This window comes from Pteropus vampyrus, unplaced genomic scaffold (genome assembly GCF_000151845.1).
Source record: "Pteropus vampyrus isolate Shadow unplaced genomic scaffold, Pvam_2.0 Scaffold509, whole genome shotgun sequence".
NCBI lineage: Eukaryota > Metazoa > Chordata > Mammalia > Chiroptera > Pteropodidae > Pteropus > Pteropus vampyrus.
In genome coordinates, this window is record NW_011889290.1 from 346,976 (window position 1) to 374,375 (window position 27,400).

At 34.3% G+C, this 27,400-nt stretch overlaps 1 protein-coding gene across 2 annotated transcripts in view; it reads right to left on the reverse strand.

The window, feature by feature from the left end:
• Positions 1-313: 313 nt before the first annotated feature.
• The window catches only part of EXOC2 (exocyst complex component 2), a 210,204-nt gene continuing 183,117 nt past the window's right edge, over positions 314-27,400 (reverse strand). Inside the window, exons 24-28 of one of the 2 annotated variants that reach the window (XM_011383239.2) lie at positions 12,431-12,486; positions 10,558-10,680; positions 5,982-6,043; positions 3,658-3,717; positions 314-1,807 (exon numbers count right to left, since the gene is read on the reverse strand). In XM_011383239.2, coding sequence (XP_011381541.1) covers positions 1,714-1,807; positions 3,658-3,717; positions 5,982-6,043; positions 10,558-10,680; positions 12,431-12,486 — 395 coding nt within the window. In that variant the 3' untranslated portion in view covers positions 314-1,713. Of the gene's footprint in view, positions 1,808-3,657; positions 3,718-5,981; positions 6,044-10,557; positions 10,681-12,430; positions 12,487-13,267; positions 13,354-27,400 lie in introns of those variants that run through there. The other variant, XM_023524910.1, reaches the window with a different exon arrangement.

Here is a 27,400-nt window from a genome sequence, read left to right on the forward strand (position 1 = left end):
ACAAAGGCTGTTGAGAGCACTAAATGAGATAATTTTCTGCAGTACCTGGCATATGGTAAGCCCCCAACAAGAAGAGAATTAACAGGACACCTGATAAATGCTTTCTGACAATGGTTAGACAAACATAAGGTAGTCTAGAATTTAAGTATTTATTCTGAGTGTTAAAATTGGACCTATAAAAAGTTATATAGCTAATAAAAATGTTGAAATAAAGATGCTTAGGGGAAAAATGTCAACTAAATTACATCTTGTATTGAAGACACATTCTGTAGTGGCTGAATGCTGTATACTATTTAAAATAATACAACTAGAATTGCATTTTTGTAATTTAATTCATAGTCATAAGCTTTATTGAGCACATTTGTAAAAGATTAAACTTTCACTTCCAGTTACTAAGATTTCTCCCTATACAGCAAAAGAACAAACATAACACTGACTTATTTCAAATAATGCATACTGTAGACAGTTATACTGTACTCTAAAATTACTTGTATTAATAAAGATATTAATTTCAGCATTAAAAAGTGGGATTCTGTGACACCCATAAAAAATTGGAAAACTCTGACACGTAAACTACAAATAGAGAATTGCTCAGTTTTCTGAAGCAAATAGTATGGTAAAGTTAGGTAGGGAACACTAACATAGAAAGACCTCACCATGACCTCAACAAATGGCCCGTGGTTTATCAGCAGCTACTACTGCTTAGTGGCTAAGGAGCATCTTCAAATATTCAGAAAATACAGACTCTGCAAGAGCAGTGTTCTTAGTTACTGAGCAAGATACCTCAAAAGATAAGAAGTGGAGAGAAAAGAAACTGTCTGAGGGGAAGGAATGGACAGCGATGGGCAGTGCTAGCTCTCACACCAGGAGATTGTAGCTGTTTCTAATGGCACCCATGGGGTATCCAGGCTCCATCACATGTAACAAAGGGGTCCTCAAGGACAGGCAACACAGTGATGTAAAATGACAAATCAAATTAAGAATGAGACAACAAAAAAGCTACACTGAAAAGATGCTTAATATTTAGCGCTGTGAAAAATAAAAATTAGGCAGCAAATGCAAAGATAACTCATTGACATCTGGACCACAAATAATCTACCCCACTTATAACATTTTTTTAATGCAAATCATAAATTTTTCTAAAAATCTACTTGAATTAGGAGAGTTCAAACTATCCATTGATATGAACTTTTCAAGTACACCTGTATGGCTTAGGAGAGCTAAAGCTTCAAAGATGTCTAAATATAACTTTCCAAATCTCTTCTTATCAATCTGTCCATGTGTCTTGGAAGCTGCTGACACTAAAACTCTAGTAAATGAGACACTGAAAAATGCTTTACTACACATCACATGCCATCCCCAAAATATTCTTTGAAAAAGTAACTCTTTCTGTGGCATTCACCATAAAACATTTAGCTAAGAAAAAACAAAAAATATATATATATTTAAAATATCTTAAAGTCATACAGGACCTAATGTAATAAAAATGACAAAACAAACACTGCTCAGGCATTTCAAATAAGGTTATTTTGGTTGAAATAAAAATACACCAACATCTTTCTAAGCTACCAATTCAGGGGGAAAAGAGAGAGAGAAGGGGAGAGAGAGAGAAATTGTAAACCTAATGCTTTATATACTAATAGCTTAGGGCACTTTAGAAAGTGAACAATTTTATTACTTGTTATCTTTGGACTGCCCTTATTTTGGTGGTATTTATGTTTTCATCATGGTTGAAGAAGCAGCTTGGAAACAGGTGAGTTGCAAGTGCATGCTACTCTTGAACTTGTTCAGCAGCTCTTCCAGTAACCTACAGGGAGCAGAGACTATGTTACAACGTGACAGAATGAAGATTGTCTAGCAATATAAGAAAACATACAGGGAAACAAACTGCCCAATTTTGGCTCCTGTGCGTTCAAAAAAATTGTTTATCTAAGGATTCTTAACTCCTATTCCTTTTCCCCAAATTAATTAGGTTCCTTCCTAAAACAGATTGTTTGAGTCTGTACTTTTGCTTAATTCACTTTTTAAAAATTTACATACACTAAAATGTACTCTTTTTGGTATACAGTTCTGTGAATGTTGATAAACACATCTTAGCAGCCTCCACAACTGGGATGAAGAATAGGTCCATCACCCTTCAAATTTTCTCATGATGACCCTTTTAGCCACCTTTCCCTTTACCCCCACCCCTGGAAAACTATTCTCTGTTCCTCTTATTTTGCATCTTTGTCTTTAATAAATATTGACAAATGGTGTACTAAAGTGGTGAATTAAGCACCAGAAGAATCAGGGTTAGTTCTAATTCCACTGGGCAAATCAGTGTACTATTTGATTACTCATTTGTTTCCTTAACTGGTCTGATATATCCATATAATTCTAGGGCCAGAAGGGATCTTAGATTCATCTGGTTCAGATGAATCAACCAAAAATGGGCCTATGGGCATTGGAGTCAAGAGATTATTCATTGTTTACCAATGCTCAATATTAGAACACTGCCCCAATAGTAGATCTAAAACACAGTCCCCATCCAGGACTATATCAGGATTTCTGTTGTTGTTAACTCCCCCCAAAAGCATTAGCTTTTGAGTCATGTTCCACATGTTAAATATAATAGTGATTGTTTTAATCTTTATCATATTTGTTTTAAAGAAATCAGCAGAGTTTAGAATCAGATAGAGCTTGAAAGTTAGTGTGAGAAGAAAGAAGTAGGAAAATGGAAGACAGGGTTGCAAGTGGGCACTGTTTGTACAGGCATCCACTTGCCCATTTAGGAACATACACAGGAACATACAAGCAAAACACCTGGTCTGCTATTCATTCTTCCAAGCCCAGTCCAAATCTCTATGTGACATTTTCCTACCATTAGCCCAGCCCCATGTGTTCTCTCTGCCCTCTGAGTTTCCACAACATTCACCTGTGCTAAAGCGCAGAGCCCATGCCGAGCTTTTCACACAGTTTAATAACACCATAAATATTTGTTTATGGACTGATCAGCCAAATGCAAAGGTAGGTGGACTTCAGTTACAGATGATGAAGGAGCAAAGATCTATAATGTTTCCAATACCTCAGTTGAGAGTGGGCTGGGCATTTATGAAATTTGCCTGGCCTAGATTTTGTCTCAGGTCAGAATTTCCTTTATATGAGTAGCAAAGTTTAAACTCAGGCTGAGAAAATCAATACAGTATAGGTGAAACATATATAACTTTATTATGTCATACGTACAAATCGATTCTTTCTTAATACATAAAGCACAAAATGTACATTGCTGAGCTACTCAAAGGAAAACAATCGAGTCCTGAATTTTAGCATGCTGTCCTTTTACATTTCTCTAAGTAATATCTTCTTAAAAATTTAAGACAAAAATAGTTTACTGATGAGTCAAAATAAACTTTCTTATGATGTTTTCTATACCAGTCACTTAAAACAAGAAAAGAACTAGTTTCTAAATTGTTATAAATCAAGAAGAAAGGTTTTACCTTATTCTGTCACTTGGGAGACAAGAAAGGCACAACTGACATAATGCATATTATTAAGGGCTTAAGTGCTGTTTTTTTCTTAAATACAAATCACTATTTATGAAAAGAGTACTTTTAGACAACAAAATCTTCTTCAACACATCTAACAGGCTGAAAATAGCATACAGAACTTACTACTTACTTTTTGTCTGCTCCACTGGAAAGCTGAGGCAGGGCTTCCAAAGCCTGTTTAAAACTAGACCTAGAATACAAACAGCAACATTTAAGTTGAAACATTTCTAAGGGAAATTAAGAGCATCATTAAAAATTCTTAAGCATATTTTAAATATAAAGAAACCAGTATAAACCAGTGAAACATGTAGAAACATGAGAAAAGTAAGAGTGAAAAACAATAGAAAAAGTAAAAGTGAGGGCATAGTTATCAGACAGAGGCTTTGTAGGAGTAGGGTCAAAAAAGTCATCTAGGAAATGAAAAACTAAGGGAGAAATTGATTTTTATAAAAGGATGCTACTCATGATAGATGAAAGCTTAATGTTGGCATTTAATTTTTTAAAAAGTCTTTATTTTCAAAACAAACTCGAATTATAGATAAAGCAACTGGTAAGAAAGGAAAGAAGCTAAGTAAAAATAAGAATGATCTTATGAAGGATTACACAAATGGGGACATTTATAGTATTGGTCTGTCCAGGGCCTGATTTACAGCTAATATCTTATAATAATGGAACACAACTTTTATAGAATTTAGTTATTATTACATTTTAAATTTGTATGACAATGGAGAGATTATACAATATTTAAAATTCAACATTATTTCACTTCATGAAACAGAGTGAATTTTAACACCAATTTGGTGCATTTATCTAGTTAAAGTACCAGAAAAACTACAGAATCAAATAAAAAGCATTTTAGGGGAGATTATTTGGTAATAACTTGTACCATTCACTAAGAAACAGTTATTCTTATCTCTTATGACTAGTTGACTAAAGTGAAGAAATAAATGTAATTATTCATGACTTTAAAGTGGTCTTTAATTTTGTATTGTAAAAATATCCTCATCAGTATACCAGGAAATACTTTTGAGCAGTATTTCTCAACAAGGGGCGGGTATCATAGCACCACAAAGAGAGACTGACTACAAAGTCTCAATAGAGTCATAAAACGCACCTGGAAGCTTCAGTTGTTCCTAGTGGGGGCAGGGTGTGGGTGCGGAGATAGGTTATAGCTTGTGGGCACACTTAGCTACCTTCCCAATATGAAACTGGCTCTCCTGTTTCCTGATGTCAAGGGAAGTCCCTGCTATAATCACCACGACCATCTTGTTTCTTTAAACCTCTTCTCAATTAATCAAAACAAATGGGATACTCTTATTATTTTTACATTATGACAAAATGATGATAAAGATGACACCACCTATTATTTGTAGTGTGCCAACAGTTTAGAAGGGGACTTGACATATTTTTCTCACTTATTTTCCCCAAAACTTTACCTAGAAAGTATTACTATCTTCCTTTTATAATGAGGAACTTGGGCTTTAAAAGGTTAAGTTAGTGAGAATATATAGGTACTTACACAAGGCATAAGTACTGGATAACTGGATATCCATCCACATGTCGAATATGGACTGAGTGCTTTTATCATCTGTTATTTAGCACGTTGTGCAGAAAAACAATGATTGGGAAAGGGTATGGTTAAATAACTAACACGGGAGCCATCCAGAAATGGCTTCTAGTCAGCCATGATGAATAGAAATAAGAAGCTAATTTTATTTGTTAGCAAAATAGTTAAGTCTTTCTTTCAGTTGTAATAATGACAGAAAGAATTATGGCATAAGCCATGTTATCAAAAGCTGGAACTGAATAAGTAGATTGTACAAAATGTCCTTAAACATTTTATTTGTATACTATATGGCTTCTCATGTACATTGACAGTATAAACCAATATTTCCTAGGTAATATTGTCAGTAAACAATTTTGTAAAAGCAAGTAGTTAGTGCTATTTCAGTTCAAATACTGATGTTTCAATGATAGGAAATCCTGACTTTCATTCAAAACAGCTAAAAATTATCATCAAATTTCCACTACAAAATTCTGCAGAGAAACCACAAGGCTTCCTCTTACGCTGATATTTACAACACTTGAACTGTCCTTCAAAAGTCTGTTATGAATAGATTGACTCAATTCTTATTTTCTTCCTTTTTAAAGAATGAAATGCACTGCTATATCATTTATGAGACTAAGATTTATCTTACAGAATTAAAAACATAAAATGATATTAAACCTTTTTTCCTTTATATTAAGCTACAAAGAACCAGTCTTAGGAGTCTGTGGCTTAGTATAAGTGTATGCTTTTTACCTAAAAAAGTGATCAAAGATAGACTTTATCACATTGCAAAATCATAAACATTCACTCTGATCAGTTATCTTTACAAAGGATTTTATACACTACTAGTAAGACAAGCTTTATTTTTAATGAAATACTCAGAATAAAAACATTTAGCATCTCACTTGCTTTCAGGAGTCAGGTGAACAGCCACAGTATCCCTCAAAGCACAGATTTCAAGCCTCGCCTAAAGATGAGAAAAGGACAAAGTGACAACAGGGAACTGTGACAATTATCAAATAGAAATAAGTAACGAGGGGGACAGTCTCTAGCTTGTTTACTGCAGGCACAGAGTTACCTCCACCCTTATGGTGATTACTAGTTATAAATAAACTTTCTAAAATAGTAAAAAGAAATTGGCTATGAAAAAATATCCTTTTATTGAAAATCAACTTACTGTCAAGTATGACTATGTGAAGGCAGAGAGCTAGATATCTTGCTATAAAAGGTACAAACTACACAAGGATTTTCCAGCAATCTGCATTTACTATCTAATTAGTAATTTTTCTTTTAGTCTGCTTTTGAGAGGAAGGAAAGTCTGAAACACTGTCCCTTAATTATTCCCCTCCGCCATAGATTTAAGGAAATGGGTTGGCTTACTTCCTTACACCTATACCCTTCAGGCACACTGACTTTAATCTCAAGAGCTGAGCTAAAGTTCTGTAGATTCAATGCAATGCCTATTAAAATCACAGCTGGCTTAAAAAAAAAAAAAAATTGACAAGTTGATCCCAGACAAAACAATCTTGAAAAAGAATAACACGGTTGGAGAAATTCACGCTTCCTGATATCAAAACTTACTACAAAGCTAAAATAATCAAGACAGTGTGACACTGGTATATGGAGAGACATATAGGTCAATAGAATTGTATGTCCAGAAATAAACCCCTACATTTATGATCAACTGATTTTTGATAAGGGTGCTGAGACCATTAAATGGGCTGGGTAACTGGATATCCACATGAAAAAGACTGAAGTTAGATCCCTTCCTTAACGCAAAATTAACTCAAAATGGACCTAAATGTAAGTGATAAAACTATAAAACACTTAGAATAAAACAGGAGTAAATCTTTGTGATATTGGGCTGGGCAAGCCTTTTTAGAAATGGCAGCCAAGGACAAGCAATGAAAGAAAAAAGATAACTTGGGCTTCATCAAATATTAAAAATTCTGTGCTTAAAAGGAAATCATCAAGAAAGTGGAAAGACAACCCACAGAATGAGACACCACTTCTCACACATGAAGATAACTATAATCTATAACACAAACAGTAACATGTATTGGTGAGGCTATAGAGGAATTGGAATCTTCACTGGAATTGCTGATAGAAAAGTAAAATGGTATATAACCTTTTGAAAACAGTCTAGCAGTTCACCAAAAGATTAAACAGAGTAACCATATGACCTAGTAATTACATTACTAGGTATGTAACTAAAAGAAATTAAAACATATGCCTACAAATAACTTGTAAATGAATGTTCACAGAGGCATTCTTCCTATCAGACAAAACTGAAAATCCAAGTATTCATCAAATGATGAATGGATAAATAAAATATGGTATATTTATTGACATAAAAAGGAATGAAGTGCTGCTACATGTTATACCATGGATGAACCTTGAAAAAATTATGCTTAGTAAAAGAAGCTACTCACTAAATTCATACTGTATGATTCCATTTATATGAAATTTTCTGAATATGTAAATCACACAGATAGAAAGCAGACTGATGCTTGTCTACTATCGGGGAGAAGGTCTGGGAGGAAAATGGATAGTGACTGCTAATGGGTCTGGCGTTTCTTTCTGGGGTGATGCAATGTTCTAAAATTGATTGTGGTGATGATTACACAACTCTGTGAACACAGTAAAAAAAAGTCACTGAATTGTATACTCTTTATCTTACAGACACATTATATGGTATATAAATTATAACTTTTATAATTCAAAAAGGCTAACCTAAATAATGCAGAACTTTTAGTTGAATATTTTAGGAGGATTAAATAAATCACTGTGAAACTAATCTTCATGTAGAAATTTTATGGAAACAAAGTGAAAAGGTGTTTTAATTAACCTATAAATTACCCCAATTATAAAAGTGATTATTTATATAATATACAAAAAACTGTATGCCAGAAAATGTCATGCTAACAGATCAGCTAAAATCACTAAACCATCACTCCATTCCTCTATAAACTGGCTCTCAAGAAGGTTTTGAAAACTGATGCATTGGTCTTTTATGTAAACGACTATTAAAGATTAACCTGTAGCTCTTTGCAGTTATCTGCTCAAAAGAAAGACAGCGAAAACAGTCATTCTCAATGGGAAAGGGTGAAGTGGGGTGTTTACAATCATTTTAACTTTTTCAAAATGGAAAAATGCCTGTCCAGTTCCTAAGATGTATCAAAATATTAGATATTGGAAGTTATGGTGGCTAGTAGTCTCCTGGACACATGTACAGTAAATTCTCATTTAATGTTGTCCACAGGTTCTTGGAAACTGTGACTTTAAGTGAAATGATGTATAATGAAACCAAATTTTACCATAGGCTAGTAGCTGGAAACAAGAGTTAAATTCTTATGATATATTTCTGGTCACAAAAACATCACCGAACTTCTAAATAAAGACCCCAAACACTTATAATATTAAACATTGAAATAAATATGAGCTATACATACATTTAAGAAAGATTAATACAAACAAGTAAGATCATTATTGCCTAACTATTTATTCTAGTTCAGGGTCTCAGGTGGCCGAACCCTGTCCAGGCAGCTCCGGGTGCAAGGTGGGCCTTACCCTGGACAGGATGCCCTTCCGTTGCAGGGAACATCACACACACCCCACACGCACATAGACTGGGACAGTGCAGACATGTGCACAGCTTTGGAATGTGGGAGGAAACCAGAGTACCCAGGGAAAACCCTCACAGACATGGGGAGAATGTACACCCTCCAAAAAGACAGTGGCCCCAGCTGGGAATCAATGTTTTTTCCTTTTCAATGTTATAATGAAACAATGTTGAACAAAACGTTATTCAAGGACCTGTTGTATATGGAAAAAGTTCTCCAGCTGATTATCTCTTAACTTTTTCCTGCTAGCTTTGAGAAAAATTTTGACATAAGGTAAATGGGCTGCAGAGGTAATTTGCTAGGAGAGGAGATTTTTGTTATTATTTCAAAACTGCCTAGGCCCACTGTAGTTACTGTAACTTCCTTTTTAATTAATCTTCAGTATAACATTTATGCTACTGCTCTCCTGTAATAGAACTACTATAATCGTCATGATCTTTTAACTTTATATCAAAAGTCTGATAAATCAGATTTTTAGAGAAAATTGAGGCAACTGTAAATATGTTTTTGTAACAGTCTTTCCCTTAAACAACTTGCCTAATTAGTGCTCTCCATTCCTTTTGCTTCCCAATATTTTTGTATGAAAATTTTCAAATGTATAGACAATGAAAGAATTTTAGAGTAAACATCTGTATATCCACAGACTCTACCATTAACATTTACTAGTACTATCACATATCTATCAATCCATTATATTATTTTACATTATATTACTACACCTTAACTAGAGTAGACTTTCAAATTTTTTTCTTTTTTCATTTTTTGAGTTAAAATTTATATACTACGCAATGGACAAATATTAAAGTGTACCATTTGATGAGTTTTGACTGATACATACACCTATGTAATGAAAATACATATCAAGGTATAGAACAACTACCCTGTGAACCTCCTTCAGGCCCCTTCCCAGTTAATCTCAACCACCCAGAGCAATGCACTTTTCTTAGAGTTTTTCTACCACAGGTTAGTTTTATCTGTTCTAGAACTTCATGTACATGAAACCAATATAGTAATATGTGTGCTTTTGTGTAAAGCTTCCTTCACTCAGATGAAAGCTGAGATTCATCCAGGTGGTAGTTTGTCCACACTGATACTGAATAGTATTTGTTTATATGAACATATCAGTTAGTTTATTCTGTTGATGGACACCTGGTCTGTTTCCAGTTTTTGGCTATTATGAAAAAAACTGCTGTGAGCATTCTTATGTCTCCCCGCCCACCTACAACATATGCTTTTAGTTCTCTTGGTTAAATACTGAGGATTAGAATGGCTGGGTCATAAGGAATGTGCATGTTTAGTTCTCAAAGAAACTAAATAAGTTTTTACCAAAGTAGTTGTACAATTTACACTCCCGACAATGTGTGAAAGCTCCAACTGATGATGTTGACCATCTTCTCATGTGCTGATTGGCTACTCTGACTCTTCTGGAAACTGAATTACGTGTATGCTAGACCTTCTGATATTGTCCCAAGGAAATCTAATTTTTTCCTAATTATTCTTTTCTGTTTTCATATTGGATAATTTCTGTTGATCTACAAATTTAATGACTTCTTATTTTATCCTCTCTATTCTGCATAAAAAGAAAAAATCACAGAACTTTAGAAGGAATTTGCATTTCATAAGTGTCATAAATGTCTTGTTCTACTCTAAAGAAATGAAAACTCTGGAACTTGTAGACAATGCATAATGGGTATGGCTTATGCAAGATAGATGACAGAGATCTCAAATCAGCAAATCCATTCCAAAATAAACAAAACAACTAAAACCCTGTTTATATGATAAGACTGCTGACTAAAAATACATTTGTATGTTTTAAATGAAAATAAAAGTTGAACATGGAACTGAACAATTTTGGGACCTGTAATGCTCCATTTTTGCTGAAGGATGAAACACACTGCATAAGGCGGCTTAGCTCTTCAGAAACTGCTTCAACCACTTTGGATAGGACCCGAGGCACCAATTCTTTGGAAATAGTGAACACCTGATAGAAAATTTAAAATAAGAAGAAACGGTGTATTAAAGGAACTTTTCTTGACTTGAATCTGTTAAAAACAAAGGAATGCACAAAATAATTCACAGGTCTTCATAGTCACATTTTTAAAGGGTTAGAATTATAAATGAAAGGAAGATAGTGACTTATACTTAAGTTGTATTAACTGATTCATGACAAAAATAATCCCCTTAAAATATATTGGCAAATATAATTCTGAAAGATTGCTGATGTGGACAAACTAAAAATAGTTTTAAGGATTTCTTCTTCCTCTTCCCCTTACACAAAGAGAAATATGATTTCTAAAGAAGAAATTAGAGGAATAAAAACATACTGGGTCAGACTTTCCTTAGATCAAAATAAACACCATTTTATACTGGGTACATTAAGAGTTAATATATTTGGAAATTTGGTAAAACATTTTATTATTCTGATTTATAAGTTAAACTAAATCATGCTTCCTTTTTAGATTTTCCGTTTTTCAGATTGAGTTACCAGTTTAAACCTTTGGGTCAACCCAAACATAACTAGAACATTTTTGGCAAATAAAGATCATGTGGGAAATAGTAAATAATAAGGATTATGAATGAAATTCTACTTTCAGTCACTGGGATAAATTAAAAGGAGGCTTAAAAAGCCTAATACTTACAAAAAATCTTATAGTTATTGATGATGTTCATAATCAAGGCAGCCTCTCTAGGAATCACTATTATCACTAAAATATGCCCATACATTTCACAGTTCCTCTACCACCTGTCTACCTACCACAGAAACACTTTCACTGACTGATGATTTAATTTTACACTTTAATTTTATTGGAAGCTAACATAAGAAAGCATATTTATATCTTTGATAAAGTCATGGTTGAAAAGATATAACTCATAAAAGATGTATGTGATAGATTCCTGAGTTAAATCATATGAAAATTTTATTTTTATAGAGAAATTTATAAGCTTCCCTTTACAAAGAAATTAAAACTATACTATGATAATCTCTTTGCTTAGCCCTATTTTATCTGGTCACCTAGCAGTCTATGAGCCATAGCTACCCCGAAAGATTAGCAAAGCAGTGAATAACAGACTGTGAAATTACAGAACAGGTATTACAGTGGTGATAATGGTGGTAGCTATGGTCTCTTCTTTTGATGTTCCTTAGAAGAGTCCTCTCAAGAAGAATGTTAAACAAGAATATTAATATAAAGCTTAAGATGATAATGCTTCAAGTGACGGCAAGTTTTAGCATGAATCAAAAGCATCAATATCTATATGTACCTCAGTCGGCCACGGACAGAAAACCATGCACCTGCTTCCTAACCTCAGTCTGCTCTTTGAACCCATCTAACAAACATACTTTTCTGGAATCCCAGCCACTATGTAAGAGCATATTGCTACATGAATAAGACGCCAATGCTTATTTGTATACTGGTAAAGAAGAGGTTAATAACTTCTCTGAGATAAGGGATTTCACATTCCTTTTAATCCAAGAAAAGAGACCATCTTTTCAATCTCTCTACCTTTCAAATGCTAATAAATTTAGTTTTAATTATGAGAAAAAACAATTTCAAGAAAAAAGACTCTCATAGTTAAAAACACATGTGTGTGTCCATGTATGAAAGTAGAGTTTTATTTATACTCAAGATATAGTCTGAAGGGGAACAAGACCACCATAAAAACCATCAAATTTGCCTTTTTTTGTTGTTGTTGTTACTCATATCTCTTAAGAACATTTAATGATAGCTTACCTCTGCATGCACTGCAATTATATTCACCAATGCTTCTTTTAAATAGTTTCTGACACCTGAAATCAAGATGGGCGGGGCGGGGGGAGGGGGAGTGGGTGGGTGGGCGTGAAAAAGGTATTTAATGGAAATACAAGCTACCTATCCCCCCTGCTGGCATTACTGCACACAGTACTACTGCCTTAGAGTTTCTAAGGAGAAACAGAAAGTAACATCACTACTGTCTATTTCTTTTTGAGAACCAAATGATGCAAGGACTATTGTTGTACAGGTGAAAAAAAAGTTAAATTACTTAAGAGTTTTCTTTCATTGTTTTTCTATTCTGTCATTGTTTATGCTCTCTATAACTGTTGGTCAGTCTGCTTCAAAACTGAAATTTAAAAATGTCCTTTAGTTTCTTCAGCTATATATTCTTCATATATATATGTACACACTCACATTAACACAAAAAAATAGACATGAGGATATTTACCCAAACTTATAAAACATATATGCTAAATATCTATTATAGCATCATATTTCCAAAGGCAAAAGTCAAATTATTATGCACATCTTAAAACATTATGATCTTAAAAATTACTTCTGAGAGAAACTTCTGACAAAACCACACTCAATCTGATTCTATAAAGCAAGTTAAAGATTGGATAAAATATAAGATTTCAGATGGTCTAGAATTAACAAACATTACTCCACTCAAAAGCAGGTACACATAAGATTCAACAGTGTAAGAACCTGAAGTCAGACTATCTTGGATCAAACCCCAGTTTCATAACCTACAAGCTGTGACTTTCGGCAAGAAGACTATATGCCCAGTTTTCTCTTCTATCAATGAGTATAAGAACAGTACCTATCTTGTCAGGTTGTAGCAAGGATTAAAGAAGATAATGCATGTGACTGGTCCTGGTATTCACACGGCTCACTGACAGCTTTCATTATCATTATTTTGCCAAGAAAAAATATAAAAACAAAATGCTGCTTTATTGTAAATTTCAAAACAATTACTTTCACTTGGAATGAAATATTTCAGAATCATGCCTTCTAGAATCATGTACTGAGAATTCCTTCTCTATAGAACAGAGAAAATTCCACCGCACTTTAAAACCGCACTTTAACGATGTTAAAGAGAATCTTTTCCCAAATGTCATGTAAGCTACTGATTATTTAGAAGAGTTGAGATAAAGGCCAAGAACTATAATCAACTTTTTGAATTGGCATTTGCAGATTCTAAATATATGACTAGCTTTTGATTTTTGTCATACACGAGTGTATAATAAATAGGTACTCTTTTGCTTTTAAGGAGCCAATTTCATATATATTTCTGAAGATTCAGGTGTTATTAATTATATTTTGCAGAAAAAAATTTAAGAAAGCTGATTGAAGAATAATTAAATATAATCCAGAAATTAGTTGATTCTTCCTGAAGAAAAGGATAACAGCAAGGTAATAAGTCTTATCTGGGAGGTAGAAGAAAAGACTATAGGAGTCTATTACAAGTGAAAGTGAAATAAACTATCTTGTGCTCAAGAACGGAAAAGCTTTATTCCTGTAAGAGTAAAACTATACCACACAGGTGTTCTTTTGGACTGTTCAACTGCTATAGTCAGTGCATGAGGTTGGACCTGGTTGTAATACCTGCCCCCAATAATCATGATCACCAGGGTCAATGTGCCTCATTTCATTACCTGCTCGCTAAGCAGTCCTCACAACGTGAGTGGAGGAAGACCGGGAAGAGCACTCTGGTTTGAGAGTTCATAATCACTGTACTCAGATCTAGAACTTTAAATTGCAGTCCTGGGGAAGTCTAGCTCATTATGCATACATATATAAAACATATATAGTTACTAAAAATATAAGCACAATATTAGGCCAATGATGATCTAAGGAACTTAAGAGTAAGAAATTCAACAGTCTCTGCCCTCCATGAAAACCAGGGTCCTGTCAATGTGACTATACGAACAAATGTCAGGAGTTTGGGTTCTAGCAATGTTCTAGCAATGATGACTGGAATATGAGGACAGTTTTTAACTTCTAAAATTCTTCAATGTAAAAAAGAAGAGTGGGGCCAAAGTGCTGACTAAAAAGCAGAAAATTAAACTTAGAATGAAGCAAGACAATGTTACATGCTCACTATGCTATAAACTCAACTCCCACTCTGACCCTGATAGGAAAAACATTTCCTGGCAAGAACCCATCAGACTAAGCATTACTAATAAAACACCCTGTAAAAGAGATAAATCTAAATTACTCAATACAATTCTAAAGACAAAGCTGTGAACAGTAAAAAAAAAAAGAAAAAGGAAAAGAAAAAAGCAAAGCACAGGATACTTTCAACCATTAGAACCACTTTTGGAAAAAAAAAAAAATCAAGCTTCCTCTTTTAGGCTGAACACGGGTTCTGAAAGGATAACGCATTGGAAGGAGCAGAGCCTTAACCTTGGATAAGTAAGAAAATTGTTGAATCTCTTGGAGACCTGATTTTTATGAACAGAAAAAAATGAAATAGCTGCCTCCCAATTGCAACAACAACAAACTGCTTCAAGGGGTAAGTTGCAATATTAGAAAAAGAGAAAGGAAAAAAATCTGTGGTCCTAGGGATGAACAGAAATAGAACTCCTAGTCAAGCCACAGTAAGTCAGGGGTTCAAAGAGACAACATTAAATTGAACACATCTAAAAAACGCGTGCTAGCTCAAGGCAGAGCTCGGTGAAATATTACAACCTCCCAAAGCAATGCATATGTTGTTGTTACAATTTAACAATAAAAAAAATTAAAATATTAAAATGAATCATTGATTGCCTCTCCCCAAAAAGCTACCCATTGCGTTAAATAAAGTTTTTGCATTGCCCATTGGGCTGAAATTGTTTAGTTCTAAGGGAATGGCTAAAAGTTCTCATTCATTTAACATAAATTTGTTGAGATTCTACTCCATGGTGGACACTGCTAGGCACACATCAGAGGTAGCCAGACAGTGTCCTTCAAGTAGAATATGTAACTATACCCAGTATGAGAAAGACTCCCAAAGTGCTTCGTTATTTTTACCTTAATTTACTGGTGTTCAATGTGAATCTAAGTTGTATGTAGAAATATGTGCTAGATGGCTATATGAAAGGATTGTACATTGTAAAAAAGATCTTTGTACTCAAATTTGAGTAATTCGTAATACATTTACTTGCTATTTCTTTAAGTTCTTAAAAGGTTAAAGCATAGCATTTGGGGGATGGTGGTGAAAGTCAGGGCACTAAGGGCCTAGACATCATCCATGTCTAGGGAGTGAGGTCTGAAGGTTCATAAACACGAAACAGATATGATCTTTTGTGGTCTTCCTAGTTAAGAATTTCAAATCCTTCTTTCTTCACTCCATTTACAGCCAGTTATCTAACAAGAAACAAAACTAATAGCACACACTGTTCACTAACCTTCCTCTCCCAGCCTCTACCCCATACTCACTCAGGGGTCCACACTGAGTTTCAGATGTGTTTCTAATAAAATAAATGCAGATTAGCTCCTTGGGTTTAATTGCCTGATGCATTTTTTTGTTTGTTTTAAAATGTTGCTCCAAATCCAACTATAAGCAGATTATCAGCTCTTTCAAAAATCTGTACCAAAAGACTGTAACAGTGGCAGGTGCCAGAGATTGCCTTGCTTGCTCCATGTTGTACTAATGTCAAACGGCCCCATCAAAACACAGCTGGCGGCAGGTAGCGATCTTTTCAGTAGCTAGAGTAGCCAGTTACTTCTGTTTGGGAAAAATAAAAGTATGTGGAAATCATGCCAAAAGGATGGAAATTCTCACACTCAGGATTGAAAGAGAACAGACTTGGATTTTGAGTAATGTAAACTTGGGCCTTCCCTGTGATTTCACTGACAGCTGAGCTAAACTCAGCAGTCATTTTCTTGAATGGAAGGGGTTAGATTTGGAAAGTAAGAAAGAGGTAATAAGAATGTCAACAAAGATGTTGCCTGAAAAAGATCCTGGAGCTGCCAGAGAAGGGCTGTACATACATTTTGTTGTCAGAGTGGCTGAGGCCTTGAAGCAAATGGCAGAATGAAGTGAAAAATGAGTTTAAAGGGACCATGGTCACGGTATGTGGGGCCAAGACCATGATTTGATTTTGGTTACTATTTTCAAAAGGTCCATGATTATGGCAAAGGGACCATTTTATAGTTAATTCTGGTGGTATATATTCTTTCTCTTCCCACTACAGTTTATTCTAATTTTAATATTATTAACATTAATAGTTGATGATTTTAAGTTTATTGAGGTGACAGAATGAAATAACACTCAATGTAAAGTCAGAAGATGTGGGATCCAGGTTCTGGATTACCTATATACCAATGATAAGGCCTTAGACAAAAATCAGTTCACTTTTTAGACAACTGCCTACTTTGCAAAATGTAGAGATTACATCTGTTTTGCTAACAAAGCTGTTATAAAAATGTAACATATGTTTATTCCCTTATTCTTCAAATACCGTGCATCTACTATTGCTAGGCCCTGACAGGTTGTGATGTACAAAAGTGAGCAAAACAGACATAACCCACCTTAAGAGAGATTATCATTTAGTGGTAACTGTTACATATTTCACGTGTTATTTCTTAAAGACATAAATAGTTGAGTAAAAGGCATGATGACTGGAAAAAAAAAACCACGCTAATTTCTCTTTCTGAAACAAATGGTGTAAAAGTCTGGACTATGTAACTCATTAAGAGTGTCATCTAGCTGCAGCATACCCTAATTGTAGATGAAGTTACTTTGAGTGGCACCAGGAATCTCAGAACAGTTGAATGTGCATATAAGAACATGACAGAAGCAAACACCCCAGACACAATATCAAATGTTACTGTGATGTGCTATAATTGGAGAGATTTGTCTTTGATGATACTCCTATTTGGTTGGTTTACACAAAATCCTCTGGAAGTTGGAAGTTTAGTGGAACTCTTTTGTCATACTGGCTTTGAAAAGAATGGCTAAACATCTCACACTAGGGAAGTCTCAGAAGGCTGGCTCCTAAGGCAATACCTGATCAATGGCCTGACTGAATTAGAATTATATATATGTGAAGAGAAGGCAGAAACAGATGCTGACCTCAAACACCCAGGTTACTTACTAATCAGTCACCTTGGGGCAAGTTTCTAAATGGCTATAACTTGTCACTTTCTCTTATAAAAAAGAGATACCATTTATTAAATGAAATATTTCTAAGAGGCTAACAATACATCTGCCAAAAAGCAGGCAGTAAGCAGATTACTGGTTACGTCCACTGACTGTCCCTTATATTCCAAAGTGTTGCACTTAGCTCACCTCTCATGTCCCCTCAGTGCTGGGTCCCATTCCTTATGACTGTTGCAGCTCTTTATTTGTGTGGCTACTTGATTACTATCACTCTCCTCTGCTAGACTATAAACTCTGTAAACACAGGGATCGCCTGACTTACCTCATCTTTGTATCCCCAGTACCTACCACAGTAGCTGGCTTGTAGCAAATGTTAAAAAATACTTATGAGTAAAAAAGTCAAAGAAGGCAAAGACTCACTAGCAAGTTCCTAGAACTTAACCTTCTTAAATAAATCGATAAGTGACTGAATGAGTGAACAAATACGTCAGAGAAAAAAATTTAATATATGGAGAATTCTAGAATAGAATATTGCTGAGGCTAAATACATTTGTTTTCCAAATATGCCTTATTTTTCTAGCTATATATTTAAGCAAAAGCTTACTCAAAATAATAAGCCATTAAATATTTACTGAAGGCTATGTGCGGGATACTTATGCAGATGCTCATATATTAGAACACAGTGCACACTCAGTAAATGTGTCAGGAAATCTAGGTTTCAGTTTCAGTTTCAACAGTAGTGGCCCATAAATGCTAAATTTATGGTACTCTTAGGGAAGGAGCTGTCAATGAGGCCAGTTTGCATAGGAAAAATAAGGCAAACCAACTTGCTTCTTGGAATTACATTATCATGATGTAGTAATTAAGTATTGTTTTTAAAAAGGTTTCCTTTGGATAAAACCTCACAATTTTCCATGTTATTTCGGCAAGGGAATGAGAACAGCTACTAAGCATTTAGAATATGTATCTCCTGTACTGAGTATGAAATTAAAATGTGTCATGATATTTGACCAAAAAAGTGTCCCCACCCACACAGTATCAATTTAGACTACCACTTAGCAATTAATCTAGTAGCCCAGTCTGGAAATTCCCCATGGAGAAAACAAAGCTCATGTCTACTCTGAGCAAGAACCCGTAGGCTTCTTTTCACAGGGTGGGCTTCCTGTAAGTGGGCCTGTACCATATACCATCTTCTCCAACGATATTGTCTTGTTTTTCATACATCAAAGTCGAAAAGAAGTCTTTTTTCTTGCTATATTTGTCAGTTTCTTCTTTTAATCTAATAGGAAGGGCACCTGATTTTGGAATAGGCACACTACTAAAAATATTTATTGAGTGCTTATTACTATTACATGCCAGGCTCTATTCTAGGTGCTGGGGTTATAGCAGTGATCAAAAAGGAGCAAACCTACAAAAAAGAAATTCCCTCTCCACACTGGACTTACATTCTAGTAGTGACACACCCAGATTTAAGAAAACATGACCATCTTACATATGGGAGAGAGCCTTACATCATCTCTAAAGCAGCACAAGAAAGCAATTGCATGACAAAAATTGTTTGGCAAACAGTAAAACCCGTATTGGCACACAGATTGTTTGATTAGAATCCTCAGCACTGTTTGTGGAAAAAATGGATCTCTGATATGTTGAAAGGATGCTAGTGTGCCCAATATGCCAATCTCATGAAATAATGCCTAGCAATACAATAATCTGTAATAATGTAAAATAGATCATGTACAGGTGGTTTTTAAAAAGTTTTATTATTAGTTTCAATTATACACTACATTGGTTAGACATTTATATAGTTTATAAACAATCCTCCTGATTGCTCTGTCTCTCCTCTGGCTCTCCACCTCGCCATTACATTAATGCTGACTGCAGTCCCTATGCTGTGCTTCCCATCTCTGTGACCATCAACTACTAATTTGTACTTACCTCTTCAACCTTTTCTCCCAACCTCCTTACTCTCTGGTGTTTTTTTCCCCCCAGTTTTGTTGAAATGTAATTAGTTGCTCATATTTACATTGTACAATTAAATGAGTTTTTTCAATTATAGTTGACATACAAGAATATATTAGTTTCAGTTGTACAGCATAGTGATTAGAGCCCAAGTGATCACCTCACTAAAGCTAGAACTCTTCTTCCCCTTATATATTACGACATTGACTATTTTCCTTAACTACACTTTATATCTCCATGACTATTTTGTAACTATCCATTTGTATTTCTTAATCCTTTTGCCCTTTTTCACTGTCACCAACCCTCGTCTCAAAACATTCTCTGTATGAGTTTGTTTCCATTTTTGTTGTTATTGTTTATTTTGTTTAGATTCCGCATGTATGTGAAATTTGTCTTTCTCTATCAAACTTACTTCATTTAGCACAATATCCTCTAGGTCCATCAAGACAATAACTTTTTTCCATCCCCTTCCTTTTAGCCTGTGTGTGTCTTTTAATCTGAAGTGAGTCTCTTGTAGGCAGCATATGTACAGATTCTGTTTTCTTTGGTTGGAACATTTAATTCTTTTCCATTTGAGGTAGTCATTGATAGATATGTAGCAACATTTTGTATTCCTGATTTTGATACATATTTTTTGTTTTTAAAGAAGTCTCTCCAACATTTTCTTTAATAGTGGCTTGGTGGTAATGAATTCCTTTAGCTTATTTTTGTCTGGGAACCTCTTTATGTCCTTCGACTCTAAATGATAGCTTTGCTGAATAAAGTATTGGTAGTTGTAGATTCTGGGTTTTCATCACTTTGAATATTTTGTGCCAACCCCATCTGTCCTACAAATTTCTTTTGAGAAATCAGCTGCCAGTTTTATGGGTGCTCCCTTGCAAGTAACTTTTTCTCTTGCTGCTTTTAAGATTCTCTCTTTGTATTTAACCACTGGCATTTTAATTATGATATATCTTGGTGTGGGTCTCTTTGGGTTTCTCTTTCTTGGGATTCTCTGAGCTTTCTGGGATTGTATGCCCATTTTCTTCACCAGGTTAGGGAAGTTTTCCATCATTATTTCTTCAAATAGCTTTTCCACTTCTTGTTCTCCCTCCTCTCCTTCGAGTACCCCTATTACATGGATGTTTTTACATTTAGTTTTGTTCCAAAGACTCCTTAAATTATAATTATATTCTTGGCTTTTTTTCTTGCTGTTGTGTTTAGGTGACCTTTGCTTCCCCTTCCTTTATACTGGTGATTCAATCCTCTTCTTCATCCACTCTGCTGATTCCCTCTAATATACTCTTTGTCTCAGATAATGTATTCCTCATTTCTGACTGGTTCCCTTTTATAATTTCCATTTTTATGTTTTTATTTCTTTGTTAAAGTTCTCACTGAGTTCATCTGCACTTCCCCTAAGTTCACTGAACATCTTTATAACCAGTGTTTTGAATTCTGCATCTGTTAGATTGTTTGACTCCATTATTCCTGGATCTTGGTTCTGTTCTCCTATATGGTTTCTGCTTCTCTGTCTTTCCATTTTGGCTGCCTTTCTGTGTCTGTTTCTATATACTAAGCAAAGCTCCTAAGTCTCCTGGTCTTATTAGCATGGCTTTGTGCAGTAGGTGTCCAGTGGTGCAGTCCTGAGAGAGGTTCAGCTGCAGGCCAAGTTTAGCCCTAGCCTGTGCCCCTCCGGGGCCACCTGTTAAAATTCAGCAAGCAATTCACAGATGCCGTGCTTATAGTTGCCTCAAGAAACCACACCAGAAAAAGAGGTCAGCTGCCACCAGTGGGAGTCTGGGAGGTTGCTCAGCAAGTTGCATAGGACTCTCCAAAGACAAAACTGGATGTGGCTTGTATAGGGCCATGAGTTGGGGGAGGCGGAGTTTCAGGGAATCCTCTGGGTGGAGCAACCTCTGTTATCCAGTTCAATGACTTCTCATCTATGGCAGCTCTGTGTTTACACAATGGGAAGGGCTCCTCCCCTTGCAAGATGATTTCTTATTTCTCTCTCTAGTTGTAGGGCTTTGTTCACTTAGACCTCAGGCTTGCTATTTGCTCCATGTTTCTGTCACAACTTTGATGTGGTCGTAAGAGCAGATGAACAAAGCCTCTATCATCTATACCATTTTTACTTCTCTCGATAATGTACAGGTGTTTATGGAATGACTTGGATTTAAATCTTAGCTGGAAAATCAGTTAATTCACTGAAGCTTCAGGATTTTTTTTGAAGCATTTGGGAAATGCTTTATAAATTAAAACTGGTATACAGGTAAATTTGATTCTTCTTAAATTAATAATTTGGACAAATTGCTAGGCAGCCCTCTCTAGATAATGTCTGCATTGAAGAACACAATAGTGAACACTTTGGATCAATCAAGATTTTCTTCTTGATTTTTTATTTTTTAAAATTAAATGTTCACTGAATATAATTAAAAGAACACAGAAGTATAAGTTTTCATAATAAATAAAAGCTCAATAAACTTCTTCATCCTTCTCCCTAGTTTGGTATATATTCTTCCAGATCTTTTCCTATTAATATAATTTTTTCCCTAAAAAATTAGATTATACTACGCATTCTTTTCTTGAAACTTGCTTACTTCATTCTGTAACATGTTACATTCTTCCATGCCAGTGCATATATACCTTATAATATTCAAAAACTGCATACTATACTACAGTATGTTTGTACCATGATTTATTCTCCTACTATTTTCTAATTTATTCATTTTTATTATTCATTCTATTCTATTTACTCATAATTTATTTTCCTACTGTTAGACAGCTATGCTGCCTTTCAGGATATACTACTAGAAATAATACTGTAATGGACATCATTCTTATATTCTCACAGAATAATTTATGTAAGATATCTTCCTAGAAGTGTAATTGCTGAGTCAAAGTTTTTTAGCTTTGACTGATTCTACCAAGGTGTCATTCAAAAGGCCATACAGAATTATATCTTTGCTTCCTCATGCCTTTTATTTTCTTAACTTGGATTCTCTAATTACTCTAATTAATAAAAACCATAATACATGCACTTCCTCAGCTATGATGACAAAACCTTCAATTAAAACACTAAAATAAAATTTTAAGCTAAATATAAGTCAAAGGAAATTTATTAAAAGTTATATAACTTATACTTAATTTGATTGTATAAAGACTATCTGAAAAAGAGCTGGAGAGAAAGAATACTGTGCAATTATAGAAAACAACTGCTATAATATTTGAACCTATACCAAGAAAGCAAACTTTTCCATGAGGCATTTCCTGTCATAACTGGACAGACAACTTCTTTAAACACAGACTTATTTCAAGGTATGCTGCCTAATGTTGTTTTGAAACATGATACTCTTTAGTCAATACTACAAGAAATCAAACTTTGGAAACTCTGGAGATAATACTTACTTTATAAACCACATTTCCTGTTTTTAACCCCTGTGCCCTAAATCAGTTATCAGTCCTAGCCTACAGATATAAATAGATTGAAAAATACTATAAATATCCCACAATGTACTTTTTTTGGGTCAAACTGAAACACTACATGAAAGAACTTTGGGGTATTATTTTTTTCAAGTAAATTATCTATTCAATTATACTCTGAAAACACATTATTGAAATTACTGCATATTTAAAACAAAGTAACCAGAAACTATATCAATACTGGCAGACAGACAGAAAAGCCTAAACGGTCTGTAACAAAATTAGCTTTTGTTGTAATAAAAAGTTTTAAGTCCCAGGGTCTTCATGTTTCAGTTTACTCACTCCTAAATTGATGTCTTTTCCTAAAGTGAGAAATGTCTTTTGCCATATAGGAGATTTTTAAAATGAATACTCAAAGAAAAGATATCCTTCATATATAGTGTATGAATGAATAACTCCAGCCTCTGCAATTTTCTATTTTCTTTCTCAGGATCTTTTCTTTGTTGAGGAGGGAAGCTTTAATTAATATGAACTCCTAGCTTTGAAATATGAATAGGAAAACTTTCTACTCTGAAAACAGAAAATATTGCCAGCAGTGAAAATAACAGTAAAATTATAGTTTATTTTTTCCATTTGTAAGAAAAAATTATACTCGTAAGAATTTATTAAGCATTCACAAACTTCACAGACAAACAGCTTTCAAGGCTCAATTATGGGCAAAAGAATTACAACCTCTCCCATTTCAAAGTTAAAGTCTGATATGTAAAACAGACTGTAAACTATACTAACATAAAATGTTACAGAATACTTTATGTATTTAGCATAGAATTATCAGTTTCATTTGAAACATGATACACTGACTTAAAGGTAAAAACTGAATTAACTTAATATCAACTGATAAACTTGTTTCAATTTAGTCTTTTAGCAGAAGAAAATTTTATTAGAAAGCAACTTCAATTAGAAAAGTGAAAGTGACAAGAAAATTGGATTCATTCTATATATGCAAATAAATGCATTTGTTTACACTGAGGCATCACATTTGTATATTTCATAAACCAGTCTGTAGTAACTATTTAATTTTTAATATCTCAAGTTTTTTAAAGAAATAAGAATGACTTCAATTAAATCAAAACTAATAAATGCTTATGAGAGAAGCCAAACTAAAAACATGGCTTTGGCTGACTGCTTGAGTTAGAATCCTAGCTCCACTATTTAGTTGTGTGTCCTCTGTGACTAAATAAGTTAACACACAGAAAGCACTCTACCACCGCAGATGGTGTGAAAATTCCCAGCAGTACTATGTATTTTATGGAGCTACTATTGCATCCCTCTCACTGGAAACATTACTGTGGAGCAGAGCAAAAAAGTAATAAGGGTATGATCCTTATTCTAAATATATGATTCCATATAAAATTTAAGAAATGAAATCCACTTATTCCACATTTCGGTCATTAAACTAAATGAAAGACCTTGAATTAAAAACAAGTGAGTTATAATAAAATTAAAGGCAGAAATAAATATAAAAAGCCAATAGCTAACTTGGAGTTTAAAATCTCATTTACATAGCAAGAAGTTTTAAAAAAATCTTTTAAGGCTTTTAGTAAGCATCTTTTAGAAGCTAAATTTTGGCTATTAAAACTTGTTGGGAATGATAAGACTGAAGCAAGCAGCAGCATGGCACACTAGAAAAGGTTTGAACAGTGGCATTTGGGTTTGAGTCCCTGACTTGTGCAAGCTATTGATGCAGTCTGCACTTCTATTTCTGTAATACCAGCATTTAAAGTTTAAGGACTACCAACTACAAAGGCACACAAGCTCAATGCTGGCAAGGAGAAGGAGCAAGAGAGGCAGTAACAATGACTTGTTTCAGTGATAGGATTTTGTTTCGTTGATATTTTTATAACAAAATCTTCATTCTAATATCTGAATTGTTATTTTTTATCTTGAAGATTTTATTAACAATTATTCAGTGGCTCTTCCATCATCAATGCTTGCTTTTATCATTTTATGAAATTTGCTGCTTAGGGCCCTGATAGTTTTATGCTGATTATTTATCCAAAAATAAGAGCAACCCCTTTATTCTTTCTAGTATCTTTATTGTTCTTTATAGTAACCATTATAACTTTGCCATACTTTGAAATGATCCAGCATAAGCCACTGTTCTGTCAAGGAAAATGTCAAGTTGGATATATATTGTTCTCTCAGTAAGCCAACACTTTTTTCTTCAGCTGGATGGGCCCTCGTTCAGGGCAGCTCTGCCTGTTTTCAGCTAAGGAGATGTGCCTCACAAAGTACTTTCTTAATAGAATTATTTACAAAATATTGGGATATGCAAAATTACATTGTATTGTCATCCATGTGGTCTGACCCATTTTCTATATCCCACTCACTTCTCCAGTAAAAAGTGACACAGTTAGAATTTGGAGAAAGAAGAACTGGGCTGAAGGCCATGACCATATTGTCCTTTATATTTGTGAGTCTGATTTTGATTAGTTTGTTCTTTTTGTTCCTTAGATTCTGCATATAAGTGAAATCATATTGCATTTATCTTTCTCTGACTTATTTCACTCAGCACAATAAATATCCTCTAGGTCCATCCATGTCATTGCAAATAGTAGGATTTCATTTTTTTATTTGGCTGAGTAATATCCCATTGTACATATAAACCATAACTTCTTTATCCAATCATCTGTTGATGAGCATTTAGGTTGCTTCCGTAGCTTGGCTATTGTAAATTGTGCTGCCATGGGCATAGGGGTGCATAGATCTTTACGAATTATTGTTTTGGTTTTCTTTGAATACCCAGAAGTGTGATTGCTAAGTCAAAAGGTAGATCCATTTTTAATTTTTTGAGAAACCTCCAGACTGTTTTCCATAGTGGCTGTAGCAATTTGCAGTCCCACCAACAATGTATGAAGGTTCCCTTTTCTCCGCATCCTTGCCAACACTTGTTGCTCTCTGATTTATTGAGGATAGCCATTCTGACAGGTATAAGGTGATATCTCATTGTGGTTTTAATTTGTATTTCTCTGATGATTAGTGACCTTAAGCATCTTTTTATATGTCTATTGGCCATCTGTATTTCCTCTTTAGAGAAGTATCTGTTCAGATCTTCTGCCCATTTTTTAATTGGATTGTTTGTTTTTTTGTTGTTGAGTTGTATGAGTTCTTTATATATTTTGGATATTAACCTCTTATCAGATGTATCATTAGTGAATATCTTCTCCCAATCAGTTGGTTGTCTTTTTGTTTTGTTGATGGTTTCCTTTGTTGCACAAAATCTTTTTAGTTTGATGCAGTCCGGTTTATTTTTTTCTTTTGTTTCCCTTGCACTGTTTCTTAAGCAGTGTACAGATGGGCCATCACCTACATTTCTATAGACACCTGAAAGCATTAATACTACTAATATGAAATGTTTTCTTGTCAGAAAAAAAGGTTAAGACTTTTAATAATGCTCTAACTGAAAAAAACATTCAATCAGTTACTAAAGCATTCATTTGTTCAAACGCATATTGAGAATCCTTTATATAAAGAGACTTTCCATGGTGGGGACCCCAAAGGTGCCTAAGGCAAGGTGCTTGTCAGTAAGAAGCTCAGTCTAAGTAGTGTTCAAACTTTTTTTGATTATGCAAGTAATAGGTAAAATAATTTTAAGCCCTCTCGATACATGTATTTTTCTACATAAATACATGTAAGATTACAGAATACATAATTTCTAATTTATAAAGATATGTGCCATTATATTAACACATTATATATTGTAAAAACATACATGTAAACTTATAGAACAAATAATTTATATATATGTACATTATGTATTCCATGCATTATAAATAAGAAAAACAAATAGAATAGAAAGCGATAGAAAAGAAACAGATTATTAGTTTAAATAAGCTAGGAGATGGTAAAACTAAAAAACCCTAAAATATCAGCAGGTTAAGACAACAGCAAATGTACTTCTGGCTCATGAGACATCTCCTCTGGGGGTTGAGAGGTCCAATCACTATAGTCATTCAGGAATCTCGGGTTCCACTTTAACACAACTTCTCATGAGTACAGAGCAAGGGAGAAAGAGCAAGAAAAACCATGGATAGTGCTGAGGGCTCTGGCTAGGTCATCTAGGGTACTTCCACAGGCCCATGTCTGAACTCAGTAGGTAGAGCAGTATAATCCTTTCCCAGGAAGAAAAATGGGGACTTTGATGAACAATAATAAAATCTATTTTTTAAGTTTTACATTTAACAGTACAAAAAGTGTTTTTGAATTGAAATCAATGATTTGGAGGTCTGAATCTAAGTTCATTTTATTTGAATACTTGGGTTTAGTGGATTTCATAGCTGAAAAAGTACTATACAAGGTATTATACAAAGATATGGATTTCAAAAAGGTATGCAATTGACTGCACTTACTAAATCATGATACTCTGTTGTCAAGATTTTTAGGTTTGCAGATATGAAATTTTCCTTCCCTCTTAAAGTTAAAAGAAGTATAACTTATAC